Raw genomic sequence first — 19835 nt, forward strand, 5'->3', positions numbered from 1 at the left:
ATTTATCAGTCGTCTCTGAGCTCCCTCGCTTTTATCTCCTACAGTTATTTCTTTTTTTTTTTTTTTACCTCTGTCCTTGGTTTGTCCTCTTTCGAAACTTTCTCTCCAAGACAGTTTTTCCACAGAGCTTTTCTTCTTACCTTCCTTTTGCCTTTCTTCCTTCCTTCATCTGTTCCCTTGGTCATTCCTTACTGTCTTCATTTGTTCACTCCTTCCTTTTTTTTATCTCTTCTTTTGTCCCTCTTTCATTTGTTCTATCATTCATACCCTCCTTCCTCCACCCATTCCATTTGTCATTTCTTTCTTTCTTGATTTCTGCTTGTTCAGTCATTTTTCTTTCCTTCCTTCCTCCCTTTATTTCTCTTTCTCCCCATCTTCATTTTATGTTTCATTTCATTTTCTTTCTTTGTCATACCTTCATTCCCATCTTCTTTCCTTCTTCTGTCCCTTCCCTACTTCCTTCCTTCCCTTTCTTCCATCCCTCATTTCCTTCCCTAGTTTCTTTCTTCATCCTTTTCTTTCTCCTATCCTCTATTGTTCCTTCCCTTCTTCAAGCCTGTAGTTTCATCCCTTCTTCCAGTCTTTACTCTTCCTTTCTTAATTTCTTTCTTTCTCTCGTGCCTCCCTTGATTCCTTCTTTTCCTTCCTTCCCTAATTTCTTTCTTTGTCTCTTTCTTCTGTCCTCTATTATTCCTTCCCTTCTTCCATCCTGTTTTGTTTCATCCCTTCTTCCAATCTTTATTCTTACTTTCTTAATTTCTTTCTTTCTCTCGTGCCTCCCTTTCTTCCTTTCCTTCTTCCATCCCTCTGTTTCTTCCCTAGTTTCTTTCTTCATCCCTTTCTTTCTCCTGTCCTCTATTGTTCCTTCCCTTCTTCAAGCCTGTAGTTTCATCCCTTCTTCCTACCTTTATTCTTCCTTTCTTTCTTTCTCTCATGCCTCCCTTCCTTTCCTTCTTCCATCCCATTTTGTTCCTTCTCTACTTTCTTTCTTCGTCCCTTTCTTTCTCCTATCCTCTATTGTTCCTTCTCTTCTTCCATCCTGTTTTGTTTCATCCCTTCTTCCAATCTTTATTCTTCCTTTCTTAATTTCTTTCTCCCTCGTGCCTCCCTTTCTTCCCTTCCTTCCTCCATCCCTCCTTGTTTCTTCCCTAGTTTCTTTCTTCTTCCCTTTCTTTTTCCTATCCTCTATTGTTCCTTCCCATTTTCAAGCCTGTAGTTTCATCCCTTCTTCCGACCTTTATTCTTCCTGTCTTTCTCTCATGCCTCCCTTCCTTCTTCCATCCCACTTTGTTCCTTCTCTACTTTCTTCCTTCCTCCCTTTCTTTCTTCTATCCTCTATTGTTCCTTCCCTTCTTCAGTCCTGTTTTGTTTCATCCCTTTTTCTTTCTCTTGTGCCTCCCATCCCTCCTTCTTTCCTTCCTTCCCTCCATCCATCCTTCCTTCCTTCCTTCTTTCACACACTCTCTGCCAGTCCTACTAATTTGCCCCAGACTAATCTGGCTGGAACACACTAAACTAATTAACATGGGATGAGGCGGCCTCACTTATCATTTCACCATATGTACATATATCACCCCCACATGCTCACACATACACATGCACACAAAATAGATGAGACTCTCCAGGGAGAATAAGAAATGATGGGTACTACTTCAGAGAGGAAATGGGGAAGGAGGGCAAATATAAAAGGAAAGGAAAAGAGGGAGAGATATATGGAACATGAGGCAAGAGGAGCTATTTCTGCACCACATTCACTCTCCTTCAGGTTTGCTTCTACTAATATTAACATATGGAGTATCGTGGCTGCACCCTTGGGCAAAAATACATCCAAAAATTTACCCATGCATGTGATTATTCAGCTATGTCTGCTAGAAATGGCATACTTTGCTCTCTAGGACACAACATACATGTGCAATTTACATTAAATTGACTCAGCACTAGTAGCTCACTGTGGACTTAAATGAAGCATGTTGAAAATACCATGTAAAGAACACTTTAGTATTGAAGAACCCAACAAATATTCAAAATAAAACATTAAGGCTATAACGTTTCATTGGATTGCAGCATGCTTTGGATTGTTAATACTCTACTCTAAGCTCCATGCATGTTTTTGTCAATGGATTTTTAATTTTTTTTTTTAAGAAACTGGTATTAAAAAGCAAAACCCTAGCTGATTTTAAATTTTAATACACAAAAATCTTAAAATCTTAAATTAAATACAAGATTTCCAAAAGGACTAAGTGAATTTTTGAAAATAGTTAGATTTTCATAGTGTCTTTCATAAAAGAAAAAACTAAATCACACAGAAACAAAAAAAGACCCAGAAAAAGCCAATGATGAGGCGAGAGCACAAACGATAACATTGATGTGCGGAAAAAATAAGGAAAGACACAGTGGTTTATAATAATCAGCCGTGATACATGGACAGACATGGTGTATCATTTTCTGAAACAATAAATAAACGTGTTTTTGGGGAAAGATAAAACCCACATTTACCATTGTCACACCATGGAATTAAATTAAATTTTTTATAAATAATCACTCGGTTTTTGTTGCTTAATACCCATTTCTGAAGGGAAAATCCACACATACACAGACCCTTCTTACATTTGTGTTTGATTCACCCAGAGGTTTTGCCACTGCCTGCTGATACCACGGTTGCTACATTTAATTATTAGAAAAAAATGCTGGATATTGACTTCCTGACATACTCGCTGTCAGATTTCTGATAAAAGACAGTGGGACTTTTGTGAGCTGAATAATATGATGTTTACTAATAATAGGGTCACAAGAATGGGTTAAAATAAGAAAATGACTTCAGTACAGGCATTATGCGGTGGTGCACTGCAGTATTTGCACCCATTTTCTTTTTTTTTCTTTGTGTAAAAGCACATTTTGGACTAGTAGGCCTCATTAATGCAGATTTACCTCGACACAGGTTGCCATTGTCTGGCTCATAACCCGCCTTGCAGCTGCAGCTGCCGATGGGGACCATCCACTCCCCGTCTCCATTACAGTAGAGCTTTATGGGCACGTCCACTTCCTCAGCATTGGGGATACAACTTCCTCTGGCAATGACTAATGAGGTGGACTCAGCTCCAGTCAGTGTCTGTGCAGAATAAAAAACAGAAAAAAATGGCCATTTACGTGTTTTCTCGTTTAAGGATAGTCATACCAACATCAGATGGAAACAACATCGTTTTCTTTTATTTTTCATCCATACCTCAGGGAAGAAAGCAAAGTTCTGCACCACACTGGGGCATTTCTTGTAGAATACTCTGACAGCCAAGAGGGACATGCAGGCCCCGAGATCCTGAAAGGCCAAATGGAAACCTCTGCCTTTGGAGAGTGGCCCGAAACTCCGAACCTCTGTATTCACCTTCATTAGCCTTCCCCCAAAATCCACCTGGGAGAAACTCTCATCTGCTGCAATTGTGTCCACCTGTCACAAAATGAAAGACAGAGCAGGAACGAAATGAATCAAGTGGGTTGTTTTTTTTTTCTGCCACTGTTCCTCTAAGATTTATACAAATGTGTCAACAAAAAAGTGATAAAACTAGATTTAACCAAATGCTTTTCCATTTTATCCATAACTGAGCTATAATTTGCTTGTAAAAAGTAAATAGAAAATATTTCTTTTACTAAAAAAAAACAAAAACAGACAAATAAATGTGTAACTGTATAAGTAATCTTTAACAGGAGAAGTAAATTACAAAGTCTAAACACCAAGTTTATTTGAAGAATTGTGAAAGATACAGAAAACAGGAATATATATGCATTTTGAAATACAGCAGGGTATTATGTTGTGTCTTCTCCAACACTGCTATTTAAATTTTTTAAAATTAATTAAAGATGATTAAATGGCCATAGCCTGTCCCTGCAGTATTTTTGTGTGTAAAGCAACACTGATATTAAATGTAGAGTATGTAGTTTCTGCCTCGAAGGGTCTATCAGTCAAAACAACAACAAAAGCTGTGAAGTAGAGTGGGTTTGTCTGAGCTGTTGAAATGAAACCAAACCACCAATAAACATCTATCTGCTGTAACTCAAGCTATAGTCATGTTTATGTATGCATCTTCACATTATGTCATGTAATCTTCATTTTCATGAAACAACCACAAGTAACATTACACATTTATGTTACTAAAGGTGAAAATTAATATACAAAGAACCATAACACTAAATAATAATTTAATGTACGTTAACAAGTATAAAAATGCATAACATAGGCTTAGTCAATTTAAAGCTGTAGAATTTATTCATATACAAATATTTATTATAGTTTAAGCGTTCAACATCCATTCTTTTCATAGAGCCCTAAATTAGGTTTAAGGTTAGGGTTATAGAGTTGAAGTTCCATTATGCCAGATGAGACCTACCTCCATCCCTTTTAACATGTGCCATAATTTACAAATAAGCAGTTTGACAAGCCAAGAAGTGCAGTTTCTTGTAAGGATAGTAAAAAAAACATGCAATTTTGTGTTAAACGGCTGCATGGACTGCATCTCTCATTGCATGTGATACACATCAACAATAAAACGGCCACTGCCTTGGCACATTTTATGTTTATCTTTGAGAGCGAGGTGAAAAAGTATTAACCCATATGGATCCAGTGTGACTTTTGTGGCAGCTCCCAAATGAATTTTCTCTCTATTTGACCTTTCCTAAGTGATTTATTATCATTTGTTACAATATTATCCTCTGAATCTTGCATTTTTTCCAGTGAAAATCATCTATTTTCCTATGTTTAATTGGCTGATCATGCAGATGATCATAAAAGCTCAGAGTAAAGTCAAAGGCTTTATCAAAACAGAAAAAAATGGATGAAAAAGTGACTTTTTTAGTAAAATCTATCATTAACTGAACATAAACCCAGTGTCTCCATCCACTGTCAATGATCCAACTCCATGGGTTTTACTGGTGAATCAGTGTTGTAGAAGATGACGTTGTTTCCACGGTAACTACGGAGCCTCTGAACGTCCAAATGAGTCATATCTGATGACTATGAAAAGATGACAAACTGCATTTTACACCAATTATTTACATGTATTGATAGGATTAGTGGATCAACAGTTTAGATCAGTAGATAGTTTTGGTCAGCGGTTGATGTTTGGGTCTTTATGGGTTAAAGGAGGTGAAATTCACAACAAGTGTGGTCATATTGAAGGTGTAGAGATGTCTTTGGTGACTCAGATAGTTAAGAGAGACAGTTACAGTGACGTTAGCTATGCAACTTTCAGGCGTGTCATCCACTTTTATTCTATGTAGTTTCACAATCTGATATTTCAACAAAATTATCTTTTCAGTTGAGAAACATCATATGTGTTGATTCATATGTGTTGATTCAAAGGGGATCAAAAAAACTCTTGTCCCTCGCCATCTACTATAGTGCAATGTTTCTGCGAAATTAGGTCCTATGGGCAACAACCACAAGGGTCTCTCGATAACAGACCAATATACCGTACGCCTACATTAGACTTCACTGTTGCTACAGCAGTGGTTCCCAACCTTTTCTGACTCATGACCCCATTTTAACATCACAAATTTCTGGCGACCCCAGACATTTAAAACAGAATTTTTTTTTGCCAAAATTTGTTTTTGATCATATAATAGTTTGCTGTACTATGTTGCAAATAAATGTTAATTTTAAATAACATTTAGTCTATACAATGTGTATTATTATGGACAGATGCAGAAAAGCCAGGTGTAGATTACTGCACAAAGTGAGAATTTTATTTTCTTTGGTCATGTTCAGTCAGTCCAGCTTGTTTTTACAAGGCTGCAAATTAATACTGAACAAACAATAACTCAAACTATGAATTATGAAAGAGCTGCAGCATCTTAAACCGACCACAATGAACATTTGAAAGATAAACAGTGCCACAGCGCTTCAGTTTCAGCTTCAGAATTTGTCTTTTATGGATTGGGATTGTCTGTCAACTCAACATATATTTTTTATTAGTAAGTTTTTTTGTTTTTTTTTTTACCAATAACTACAAATTTCAGGCGACCCCATTTGAATTCCAGGTGACTCCACATGAGGTCCCGACCCCAAGGTTGAAAAACACTGTGCTACTGTGTTCAGCATGTAACTGCATGCAACTACTGAGCCACCGACTCCAGCCCTAAAATGGGTCGCTGGAGACCCGTTGGCTGATAAGAGGTCAGTATAATTAATGGTGCTTCACAATGTATTTAACAATGCAGTAATACTACAAGACCCCAAAGCTTTGCATATGTTGTACCCTTTCCAGCAGCTTCTGAATGTTTGCGTGGTACCTTAAGAAAGGGGGCGTTGGCCCAGTACTCCACCCCTTTGATGCCCTCAGACACCGTCCTGTCGGTCTCCAGGTAGTAGAGGTTGAACGTCTCTTTGCAGGATCCCAGGACGCTGGGGATGGAGGCGCAGTCACGCACCGTAAAGCGGATTTCCACGTAGATGCGCTGCGCCGCCCGCCGATCAATATACGTGGTGAGGAGCCAGTTGTTCTGGCTGGGTTCAAACACGTTACACACCTGGTACGTCCTAATGGTGTTGAGGTTCTCATCATAGCCGCTCACCTCCTCCCACTGGGAAACATGAGGGGAGGGGTAGGGCCGACGGATGAGAGAGGAGGAAGGAACAGGAGAGGGGAGAAGAGAGGCTAAAATGATTAATGGGTTTACCAAGACCTGACACAAATTAAACTCTTTCCCTCCCTCTAGTTTTGTCTCCTTCTTTCTTCCTCTCTCTTTCTCTTTCTATCTTCCCTCATTCACTCTTTTTCTCTGCTCTACCTTGTTCTGTGCTGCACGGGGACAACCATTCATCACAATTAGAGCCACTCACCTCAAACACACACACAGCAGTCCGCCATAACAGGAGGCAAGCTGAGCATCTAAAAAAGAAGCTGAGGATTCTACCAATATGGGCGGAGGACCGTGTTGTTTTCCATTTTCTATTTTCCTGTTGCGCTACACCTCTCTGATCTTTTTGGAATCTGTGTAATTCGGTGTCGATAGCGGTTAATTGGTGTCACCTTGCCACTGTAATTAAGTTTTTGACAGACTTGTTAATGGAGCGCTATAGTGTACTAAAACCGCTTTTCCCCAGGTGACTCACACACACACACATATACACACATATGCACACATATACACAAATGTACAGCACACTTTTGCACATTGTTCTTACTCCATTGGCAGGGAACGATATCCAGCCGAGCTCTGCTGTCGCTGTCCTTGTATCCATCACTGTCTCTGTCAGACAAAAGGAGAGACAGACGAGAGAGAGGTGAAAAAAAAAGAAACAGCAGGAAAGAGACAGGTATGTGTTTAATTAGCAGTAACTTCAGCTAGCTTTAATATTCTATTCTTATCGATAAAATCCCTCTTTACACCTTTTCTGAGATATTTCCCTGCCGATCATTCGTCTTCGGTAAAATGCTAATATTAGTTCACAATTCTACTTAATTGGTTAGGGAGTGGTAGTAAGATAGCAAAAAAAAAATACTTAATATTAGAAAGGTTAACATTTAACTTTTGTGGTAAATTGAAGGATTAAGTGTTCTTTCATGTATTTAGAAAATTAGCCCCCTTAAAATAAAGAAAACCTTGGATTAGCTGGAAAATTAACCATCACAAAGCTACAAAAAGGCCTGTTTTTTTAGCTAATGAGTAAAAGATGCATGGTTCTACAGCAGAGCACTAGAGCTGCAATGATCGTTAATGATTACATTAAGAGTTTGATTGAAAACTACGTCAAAATTTTCTGATTCCATGAGTTTTAGCATCTTCACCATCAGACTCTTAGCTCACAAATCTATAGGTTTTCATCTGACAATTCAACCATCATCTATTATGCGGAGAAAAACATAACAAATCCAGTTTTTCTGCTACATAAAAGAGCAATAAGAGTTTTAAACCAATACAATATTTATTCATTTCCATGCATTAAAAATTCATGACATGGTTGATTTGCAGAGAAACTGCACAGATAATGTAGAAAGCACAAAACAATTTACTTCCAAATGATATTTTGAGGTAGTTTGAGGTTAAAGAGAGCCGTCAAGAACTGAGAGGGACAGGGATCAGACTAATTCAGAGAGTAGTTAAATGGGTAAACTTGTGGAATGACATTGAAAAAGAATTGTGTGATATAAATGTGTGTGATATACAAGTGACATATGACCACAACATATGTTTTTGGTATAAAACGCCTTTTTAACATTTATTTTCTATAGATACTTAGCTAACTATTTATGAAATTGCAGGGGGAAAGATGTTTTTCTTTAAGGTTGTTTTAACCTGAAGTGCTGCCTGCTTTAATATGTCCAAAATGTGTAATAAGCTGTAGCTCCAGTTTGTGTCTTTTCAGTCAGTATTGTTGTGTTTTGCCAGGTAATTTAGGATCTTCTTGTTGATGACTGTATATTAATTCTGGAAAAAAAAAAAAAAAAAATCGATGGAGACTGAAATAAACTAAGTGAACTGAATTGATTTCACCTTATTGATGTGATAAGATGTGAAACACTGTGTTCTAGTCGCTTTTTTTTCTGCTTATTTTGTGGATTTTTTTTTTTGTTTGTTTGGTTTTTTGTTCCCTTCTTTTCACTTAGTGCTTCACATAGTGGTTCATTTTGGTTTAATGATATAAAAGACAACAAAAGGCATCAAAAACAGGTATAAGTGGGTTAATTCTCTTGTTAGTTCCCTTGACCAAAATAATGATAAAGATCTGGAGTTGGTCCGTGATCCCTAATGTGCTAATGCTAATACTAGGTGCTGCTTGTACAAGGATGGGTAAGATGCAGACAACAAATAAATAAATTACACTCTTCAGTCTCATTCAACTTTGGGAGTTGTTTTTTATTTCCAACAGGAGGAGAAAATGCCAAACAATGTTAATCTGTGGAGACAAAATGTACTTGCATTTTTGATCAATCTATCATTAATTTTTTGATGCTTCTACACATAAATTCTGTGGTTACTTGATTGTTTTGCGATAGTAACTTAATACCTTTGGGATTTGGACTAAACAAAACACTTCAGGGAATCATCATGATTGTCATTTTCCAATTTTTTCTGGCATTTATAAACCAATCAACAAATAAACATTTGATAAATTAATCAACAATGTAAGTAATTATCAGCTCCAACCACAAAGCTGCATCCTTCATTTCAAACATCGATGTAAAGAACAATAATATGAGCTACATTTGTTACTGCACAATGACTACTTGTTTTTTTTCCTTTTTCCAAACGTCTACTTTAATGTTTTTCATGCATTTTACTTGAAGTTGGTATCCCCCCCCCCAAAAAAAAAAAAAAAAAAAAAAAAAAAAAAAGGGGAAGCAGGGGGTATTTTTGGTTCGGTTTGTTTGTTTGTTTGTTAACACTCTAGCAGCAAAACTATTGGTTGAATTCATACCAAATTTGGTTTCTAAAATGTCAGTGACCCAGAACAGATCTCATTACATTTTGGGAACAGTAGGTCAAAGTTACATTTTTTTAATGAATTTTAAAAATCTTTTTTTTTTCCCCCTTTACTTATAATGGGCAAATTTTCAAATGTCTGTAGCAGTAAAACTATTGGTTGAATTCATACCAAATTTGGTTTATCAATTGCCAGTGACCCAAAATAGATGTCATTAACTTTTGGGAAAAATAGGTCAAAGTTTACATTTTTTAGGCATTTTTTAAATCTTTTTTTTCCCCTATTTACTTATAATGGGCAAAATTTCAAATGTCTGTAGCAGCAAAACTATTGGTTGAATTCATACCATATTGGGTTTATAGATTAGCAGTGACCCAGAATAGATGTGATTACATTTTTTAAAAAGTAGGTCAAAATTCAAATTTTTTATGAATTTTTAAAATCTTTTGTCTTCATCCATTTACTTATAATGGGTGAAATTTCACGTCTGTAAAAACATTAGTTTTATTTCAATTTACTTTAAACTTGGCACATGTATAGAGGCAGTTGATATACTGACATAAACTGGATTGATGCCAAAATAAGCTACAATACGTGTGAGGGGCGTGGTTTGTTGTGCCTGGCACCACTTGTTTACAATGATTAGTATTAGTACTTATATGGTATTTGCAGTATTGTAGTATTAGTACTTATATGGTATTTGTACTGACTATTTCTGTCCACAACACTATTTACAGGAAAAAGAAGCCAGTCGCACATAACTTAAACCTAAAGAGTGACAACAGTAATCGCCACGTACATACCAGTCTATGCAATAAATATAGCAGCATATGATTAATACTATGTGTAGGTAGTATTCATCACAGTGCCACTAACGACTCCACGTCTCTACATTATATAGGCTCTATGTGATACTGTAACATCACACGCAAACCTGACACAATCACTCGCTGTCAGTCACTCCACATCACTAGTAAGACATTGATATAATACATTACAAAGCAAATTGTGCTCCCTCAGATGACAACAAAGGTGTATGAAAGCTAAGAAATATATAACAACTCCAAACAAAGCAGGCTGACAGCAGAAGCCCAGATGGTAACATTCATTGTAAAACATGTCACTTCATATTATAGATCCTAGCGTGTTAATAGGAAGCCCAGGGAATTATTTTCAGCATCTTTCTGTCTAGTGTGCACAATGCCTGTCTGCCTGTAAAATGACAAATGGGACACAAAACATTGAAATGAATGTGCCCACATATATTAAAAGAAGTCTATAACAGTAACTTGGGGAAAAATCACATTCAATTATGACTTTTTTTTTCACAACATACAAGAAAAAATGGGACAAAAATTAAAAGAAAAATCTTTTTGATGATTGCTCAATCCTTTTAATAGCTTTTATTTATTTATTTATTGTACTTCATTTTTATCTCCATATTTTATGATAGACCAAATAAAGAACAAAAAATAAAACAAAACAAAACATATGACAGAACACAACAATTAGAGCATCTAGGTCAGGGGTGTCAAACTCATTTTAGTTCAGGGGCCACATTCAGCTAAATTTGACCTACAGTGGGCCGAACCAGTAAAATAATAACATAATATAGAAATAATGTCAACTCCAAACTTTTCTCCATATTTTACAGTGAAAAAAGTAAAAATAAACAATGAAAATGTTTACATCTACAAACTGTCCTTTCAAACAATGTGAATTACTTGAACAAACTGAAAGAATAAGTGTAATTTTAACAATATTCTGTTGATCTAGTTTATCATTTCCACATGTTCATTATAACGTACAGATCACAGTGGATCTACAAACACACATAATATTTAATATCAGGCAGAATGTTGTTAAATTTGTACTTATTTTTCTCAAGACATTTCAGGTTCTTCACATTTGTTCAGATTATTAACATTTTTTTGTGAAATTATACTTTGTTTTAGTGTAAATACATGAAAATATTTACATTTACAAAGAGAAAAATGTGGAGTTGTGAGTATTTATAGATTATTATGATAGAATTTTACTGGTCTGACCCACTGGAGATTGAATTGGTCTGCATGTGGAACCTGAACTAAAATGATTGTTAATTTCTTAAAATCTATTTTTGCATCACACAGATTCATCCCAAGGGCCAGACTGGACCCTTTGGGGGGCCGGATTTGGCCCCCGGGCCGCATATTTGACACCTGTGATCTAGGTTCAATCTAAAGACAAACTTTCAAACATAAATATAGAAATTGTGGATTCTCAAAAGTGACAATTTCATGTTTTGTTTTGTTTTTTTTTTCCAATACAGTGGCTGAGATTAATGCCCAGTCTACACTAACGTGGATATTTTTTTAACATATTTTCTGTCCACACAACCTTCATTTCATAATATATCTTTGTCCACATCCCAATGGAAAAACCATTACAAACTGCTACAACCATTATTTCTGTTGGACTAATGGATAATACTGGTCATAGCAGGACCAGTATTTTAGTCATTTTGGAATACAATTTTCTTACAATCATGGAAGCGCAGTAACATGGTGCATGATGGGAAATGAAGTTAAAAACAGGAATGCCACATTTACAAGCTACAGTCCCGACATATCGGAATCGGAGCCAGTTCTGGAGAGGGCAAGAGGAGGCATTGCCCCCTTAAATAAACATCCTGACCCCTCAAAACAAAGTTTGTTTCAGGTGAAGTGTGAAGTTTCAGGAGGTAAGGAAAAGGAAAATGATATTGATATTTAATTTAATCATCATGTAAATGTTCATAAAAGATCACAGTGAATCAGAAGTTTCGTATATTAAAACAGACAAAACAGAAGAAAACAGACTTTTTCATCAAAATATATCATTAACTGAACATAAAACAAGCGTCGATAACCTCTGTTATTTATCAGACTCTATGGGTTTTTAATGGTGAATCAATGTTGTAGAAGATGACAGTGTTTCCACGTTCACTATGGAGCCTCTGAACGTCCAAATCTGTCATATCTGATATGAATAAAAACCTGAGAATCTACAGTTAATCTGAATTATTTATTTAATTATGATTTAATAAATCTATTTATAGGATTAGTAGTTCAAAAGTTATGAAACATTTTAGATCAGAACATGGTTTTTGGTCCATGGTGGCTGGTTAGGTCTTCAAGAGTTCATTTTCAGTTTTTTTCATGTTTTTTTTTTTTTATTCACTTTTTGTTTTTTCTTTCCCTTCATCCATCAAACATCCCACAGTGATACAACAGGATATATTTACAGGAAAATATATCAATACAAATATGAAAATCAAATGTAAAAAAACAAAATACAAAAAAAAAAAAAAAAACATTCAACAAAAAAAACAAAAAAGAAAAAACAAAAAACAACTAAAAAGAATTGCACAAACCATAGAGTACTGTCAGTTTTGTCTAACAGGATATGTTGTTACATTATAACTCTTTCCAGGTTTTTTCATGTTTTAGGGAGTAAGCATTTAATCAGAGATGAAAATATATTACAAAAAAGGCAAACCAATGAATGGAAAGCATCAGTACTACTTCCAAAAAATTAAATAGAGGCAATTTTGACCTTTGTAAAGATGCTCAGTAACAAATAATTCAGTTAATCTGAATTATTTGTTCTTTAATTATTATTTAATGAACCTATTTATAGGATTAGTGGTTCAAAAGTTATTAAACATTTTAGATCAGAACATGGTTTTGGTCCATGGTGGCTGGTTAGGTCTTCAAGAGTTCATTTTCTGTTTTTTCATGTTTTTTTTTTGTTTTGGTTTTTTTGTAACTCACTTTTTATTGTCTTTTCTTTCCCTTCACCCATCAAACATCCCACAGTGATACAACAGGATATATTTACGAGAAAATACATCAATACAAATATGAAAATCAATTATAAAAAAAAAGAAAAAACAGCTAAATAAATAAATAAATAAATAAATAAACAAAAAGAATTACACAAATCATAGAGTACTGTCAGTTTTGTTATACAGGATATGTTGCTACATTATAACCCTTTCCAGGTTTTTTCATGTTTTAGGGAGTAACCATTTACTCAGAGATGAAAATATATTAAAAAAAAAAAAAAAAAGGCAATCTAATGACTGAAAAGCATCAGTACTACTTCTAAAAAATTAAATAGAGGCAATTTTGACCTCTGTAAAGATGCTCAGTCCCCACTGACTTCATGAACTCCTGCGTGGTTAAGGACTATAAAACCATGCTCTCATTAGTGCACTTTTTGAACCGTTTGCTCAGGTGCTTCCCTTCGCTCTCCTGTTGTGGGTGAAGCTATATTGAATATTAACGGTGACACAACGCGGCAAACGGCCACGCTGAGACGACGGAGCTGACATAAGTTAGTTGGCATGCCGACAACAAAGACCCTAACATGGAGCCCTTTGTAATAAAACATGGTGAGAAGATTCAACGACATCACACCATGAGGCAGCTGCAGGCAAACACCCCCCCCTTCTTGATTCTTGACATGCTCTCCTCCTCTTGCACTCTTTCATTCTGTCACCCTGCTTCTCATTATCTCCTCTCCTACCTCCTCCTCCTCCTCACACCCACCCCACCTTCATCCTCTACCTCCTCGTCTTTTATCCTTTCTACCTTGGGTGCTTCTTTTTTTTTTTGTCAGTGAGCTCGCCTAATTACAGCACAACCAAGTTTTTCAGCTCTCCCTTGGGAGTCAAGGTCGTTTGGGAAAATGGAAAGCTTGTCACGCAAAAAAATGTAGCCGACTATCAAAACCTTGGACCAAAGCTTATTCAAATGCTGACAATTCTCACTATCCAATTTGTAGCTTCAGTGCATTTAGTGGCGTCTTGTCAACAGTGATTTAAAAAAAAAAAAAAAAAAAGATCCAAAACACAATATAGATCTCTTTTTTGCATATTTCTCTTTGAAATTTGGGTAAAAAAAAAAAAAAGAAAAGAAAGATGGTGGCAAATAGAGAAATCCACCATCCATGTTGACAGGAAAGATGTCGGAATAACTCTTGCAGTCTTACAAGATACTCCTCGCAGCAAAGTCTTGCAAGAAGGGATTTGATTCGAGGCTTTGCTTAAGAACGAAACAACTGCAGTGCACCGTCGTACAGCCTCTACCACGCCACCATCTTTCTTAAAAACCCAGCATTAAAGGCACACTCGCTGCCAATTTTGCATAGAATATACAGCACTTTACGAACACATTTATGGGAAATTGATTGTGCCATCATACCCACAAACCCCTGCGATTTATCAATTTGTGTTATTACGTGGTATTCACAGCTTGAGCGTAATGACTGAATGCTGGGAGAGTAATGTGGATATAAACAAATCAAATAGAAAACTGACAAAGACGCTTATTTCATATTTGTAAAATATTAAACAGGAATAAATGCAAATCAGTTTTATCCGACGTATAAACAAACTAGTCACTCTTTGGTAAATGAAATGTCAAAAACTGTAACCTCAGAGTGATGCCTTGCAGAAAGTAAACGGCTTCAAGATGAATTCACTTTTTATTCATTTAAAATCTTAATGCCGCCACATTTTACGTCTAGGCGTTGATTCATTTACTTGCTTTGTTTTTTAATGAGCAATCTATATTATAAAAGCCAAGTGGCCTCTACGTGTGTGTGTGTGTCTGGGGATTCACACAAAATCCGAGAAGAGCTGACTGCTGTAGTTTGGTATGCTTATGTATTTTTTGTCAAGGAACAGACTAGCAAAAACAATAAGTTGATAGGACCAATATTTTGGGAGATATTAGTAATTTTGGAATACAATAGCCTTACAGTCACGCTGCTATTGCCAGAACGCTTTGGCGGTGACTGCTGGACAAATGCGATACTATATGTACAAATACACAACAACATAAAAACTACCACATCTAGAACGTGTGGATCCCAACAGGTCAATGCACTAGTTACGTTTAAGGCTCTGTTATTTTACTGAAGTGCCTTTTATTATTTGAATCACTATTGTGTAGTTTATTGTGCACATTACTTCAATATACACTACAAACAAAGAAGTTAAGGATATTTCTCTTTTTTTTGTCATTTTTTTGTCATTTCTGCCATTTGTTAATAAAACTGTCTGGTCATTAAAAAAATGTGTTTCAATTCAGTTCACACACAAAAAAGTAAAAAGCACTGTGCAAGAATCCCAACTGAAAAAAACAGCCCCAAAATTAAAAATATCCTTAATTCTTTTTTTTGTAGTGCAAAAGTTGAATGAATGAAAAAAGTTGTTTCAATTACAAACACTCCAAAAACATATGCAAAACACTGTATTTCCTTCTTATAATAATATTAAATAAATTAATTTGCCATCATAAAGGCTCTTAATTGTGAATGAATTGAGTATATAACAAATAAAAGGAACTAATTTTCATATTTTCCAAGCTGGAGCCAGTGATTGTTCATATTATTTATTTGTTTAAAAAATGACTGATGTGGAAACTTGACTAACACCCAAAATGTGCTATTTAATTATTATTTATGTTCAGTTGTTCCAATTCTATTCTTTATGTAACCGGGTACCAAGGTTATAATAGTTTTGGATTTTTCATTATAGTTTAGTTTTATTTAGTTTTGACTTTTTTTCTCTAATCCAGTTAGTTTTAATTAGTTTTTAGAGCAGGTTTGCTAGTTTTTATTAGTTTTCATTTTTTCTAAATGCTCAGTTTTAGTTTAGTTTTAGTTTTGTCATCTCTTTTATTTTCTTCGCTGTCCTATTCACATAAATCCCAGACAGGACTCTGCTACTTTCTCCCAACTTTAGTCTCTATGTTTCCAGGTTGAGTGGGGACCAGAAGACAACTCTAAACGATAAGTGACGAGAAGTAACGGACCGTGAAGTGTCGTACGGTGTCGCTAGCTAAAATTGCTAGAGCGAAATAAATCGATTTCGTATCAATCCGACATTGACAAAGACAAAAATGAAGGGAATTTTATCCATAATTTTTATACATTTTATTTAGTTTTGTAAGCACACAACACAGTTTCAGTTATCGTTTTTTCTTTCAATTATAGTTTTTATTTATTTCAGTTAACCAAAATGTTTTGTCAGTTCTAGTTTTCGTCCTTTTGTTAGTTTTCGTTAACGATAATAACCTTGCCGGGTACATTATAAAGTACTTGAATGGGATTATAAAAAATATTGAAACTACATCATGTCTGCAGGCATGCTTTGTGAATTTCTAAAAAAAAAAGAAAAAAGAAAAAAACCATTTAATCAGAATGAAACCAGTCATGTAGGTGATGCTCTGTGCTGGGCTTATTAGAGTGTATCTAGTTATCAGTCTAATTAACAGCACATAGCATACACCTCTCTGCGCATAATAGGGTATACTCTCCGATCAACCTAATTACTTTTGACATATTGGAGGCTGTGATCGCAGTGTGCCCACCTCCCCCACAGAGGGGTACCACCTCAACCAACACTACACCAATGAACGAAACCAAAGCTATTTTATGGCAGAGGAAACAGCAGGTAAATCTGGGCTATATTGTAGCAGTCAAAGAGGCCGTTAAAATCCTTGTTGTGGCCCACAAGGGAGAAATGAAAGTATTGCCATCACAGACGGTGAATTAGACGTAATTTCAGTCTTTGTTTCTATGTGTGTGTGTGTGTGTGTGTGTATGTGGGTGATTTAAAGTTTAGGTGGTGAAAAAGCAAAGTGAGGTCAGTTCATCATATGCTAATTAGGCTATTGTGTTAAAACCAGACGCTGTTCAAAGTCATATTGAAAGATTTATATGACTGAGTGTGTGGCATATAGACTGTGTGTGTGTGTTATCCCTCTGAGAGAAAGAAAGAAAAAAGAAAGCATGCCTAGGAGCGTTATAAATGTGGTTAAGGTAGCGCACCAAAATAACACACACACCACTAAACACATGCTAAAAGCCCTCCCGGAGTGACAGACGTCATACCGCCTGTAGAGACAGTTGTTGACCAATCAGGCGTTGAAGTGGAATGACACGGCATCACGGAAGGACAACTCAGTCAAGAGCAAACATATTGAGACACAGATGCACCTCCACAAATCAAATATACGTCGTCTATGCAGATACAATGGGAGCGCACTCTAACACACAAACATAAACTCATACAGGGCAGCTTTTCTTTGAATCTGACCTGACATCCTCCAAAAATCAATTATGAATACAATTATAAGGCCGGGTACTCTGTTCTTGAAAACCTCCATGTTAGTGTTAACACATGAGACCTGTGAAAGCGTTTACTCTAACAAAGGAAACCCTGCAATTACACAGCTGAACAGAAAGTCAGCTGAATGAAAATGACAAGGATGATGAATAATATTGTGTTAACACATGATATTAAAGTACACATTAATAGACGCTCATACACATATATATTAGTATCATATTGGGTTTTTATTAGTCATCATAAAGGACTTATTAATCATTCTGCATAATATTCTGTAACTATTAGATCATTAACCATTATTTCACCTCAATAGCCTGATACCAAACAAGGAAATTACATAAATTACTTTATAATTCTTGTATGCTTCCCTCAGTCAGGGCTTTATAAAGCAGTAGAATCACAAGAATATCCATCATTCTTTAATATTACTTAATAAATATGGTCTTGAACTCTTTAAGTCTAAATTAAAGCCTTCAGATGTGATTGTGTGTGACACACCACCTGAGGACGTGGTCTGTTAATTGCAGTAGTTATGTGCTATAGTGGGTTCGATGAAGTGTGAAGAGGAGGTGACTTTAGGAGAAAAAAAAACCTTGCTTTGCTTAATTAGTGTCAAACTACTAGTGAATTTGAGAATGTGAAACATATCAGCTTAAGGCAATTATATATATATATATATATATATATTTTTTTTTTTTTTTTTTTTTTTTTTTTTTTTTCTCCCCAAAAACAATCAAGAAATCTGGCTAAATGGCAAAATTGACATAAATAAATAAATCAGCTTCTTGCCCACCTGGGCGGTGTCTCCTTCAGACTCGGGTCCTTTACCAGAGGTCTGGGAGCCTGAGGATTGCCTGGGATTACGCTCTTTTGGACAGAGATCTCTGATGTTGCTCCTGGTATCTGCTGGAGCCATCCTCTCAGCTTGGGGGTCACTGCCTCTAGTGCCCCCATCACTACTGGTACCACTGTTGCCTTCACACCCCACATTTTCTCTATCTCCTCTTTCAGCCCTTGGTATTTCTCGAGCTTCTCGTGCTTTCTTTCTGATGCTGCTATCACTTGGGACTGCTACATTTATCACTACCACTGTCTTCTGATGTTTATCCACCACCACTATGTCAGACTGATTGGCTATCACCATCTTGTTGGTCTGGATCTGGAAGTCCCACAGGATCTTGGCTTGTTTGTTCCCTGTCACCTTCGGGGGTGTCTCCCATCTGGACCCTGGGAGCTCCAGTCCATACTCGGTACAGATATTCCTGTACACTATGCCCACTACCTGGTTATGCTGCTCCATGTATGCCTTGCCTGCCAACATCTTACACCTGCTGTGATGTGCTGGACTGTCTCAGGGGCTTCTCTACACAGCCTACACCTGGGGTCTAGTCTGGTGTGGTAGGCCTCTATTGCTCTGGTGTTCAGGGCCTGTTCTTGTGAAGCCATGAGTAGTGCCTCTGTGCTGTCTTTCAGTCCAGCTTTCTCCAGCCACTGGTATGTTTTCTCAATATCAGCCACTTCTTCAATTTGCCGGTGGTACATGCTATGCAGGGGCTTGTCCTTCCATGATAGCCCCTCGGGCTCCTCGTCCTTTTGTTGCCTGAGGCATTCACTGATCAGTTGGTCAATGGGGGCCATTTTCTTGACATATTCCTGGAGGTTTTGTTCTTATAATATATACATTGTGAATATTTTCCTCAGTCAAATACAGTATATAATGTGAGTTCATGTAGACACTGAACATAATGAAAATAACATATAATAATAACACTAAAAATCATTGACATTTACCTTTAAGCCCATTTTGCCAAATCTAACAAATTACACTGTTCCCCACAAAGTTGGAATAATTTTCCGTTAAACATGTGGAATATTGGGACTAAAAACATCCAGTATTCAATCTCATTTTACATGGTTAGCATTAGGAAAGTGTTATCCATTTTTGTGTGCCTAACATTAACCCAAGCTACGCCAGGAATTTCAGTTTTGTAGTAGTTTAAATGCTCAGAATGGGGGTTTTTTTTGTGTGTGGGTCTGTGATATAAATTGTGTGTATATGTTGTTAGGGTCAATTCTTAAAAACTACATTATGATAGTGAAAGTACGACAGTCCTCAGCTTATAAATGGGGGCCCTTAAACATGCAATAAGAGACACAATTTACATTATAATATTTAATAAGTTAAAATGTTCTAAATAACTACAACCACATTTTAAAACATTTACCTATCTATCTAACAATGCTTCATTTCATTTC

The 19835-nt window shown here is 36.2% G+C and overlaps 1 protein-coding gene across 1 annotated transcript in view; it reads right to left on the reverse strand.

Annotated features, from left to right (window-relative positions):
• The window catches only part of LOC115417723 (ephrin type-B receptor 1-like), a 205403-nt gene that overhangs the window by 117883 nt on the left and 67685 nt on the right, over positions 1 to 19835 (reverse strand). The window contains exons 2-5 of the mRNA XM_030131765.1: positions 7175 to 7239; positions 6280 to 6570; positions 3224 to 3442; positions 2929 to 3109 (exon numbers count right to left, since the gene is read on the reverse strand). Of these exons, the coding sequence (XP_029987625.1) occupies positions 2929 to 3109; positions 3224 to 3442; positions 6280 to 6570; positions 7175 to 7239 (756 nt within the window). The remainder of the gene's footprint in view (positions 1 to 2928; positions 3110 to 3223; positions 3443 to 6279; positions 6571 to 7174; positions 7240 to 19835) is intronic.

Source organism: Sphaeramia orbicularis, chromosome 4, assembly GCF_902148855.1.
Source record: "Sphaeramia orbicularis chromosome 4, fSphaOr1.1, whole genome shotgun sequence".
In the NCBI taxonomy this organism is placed as follows: Eukaryota; Metazoa; Chordata; class Actinopteri; order Kurtiformes; family Apogonidae; genus Sphaeramia; species Sphaeramia orbicularis.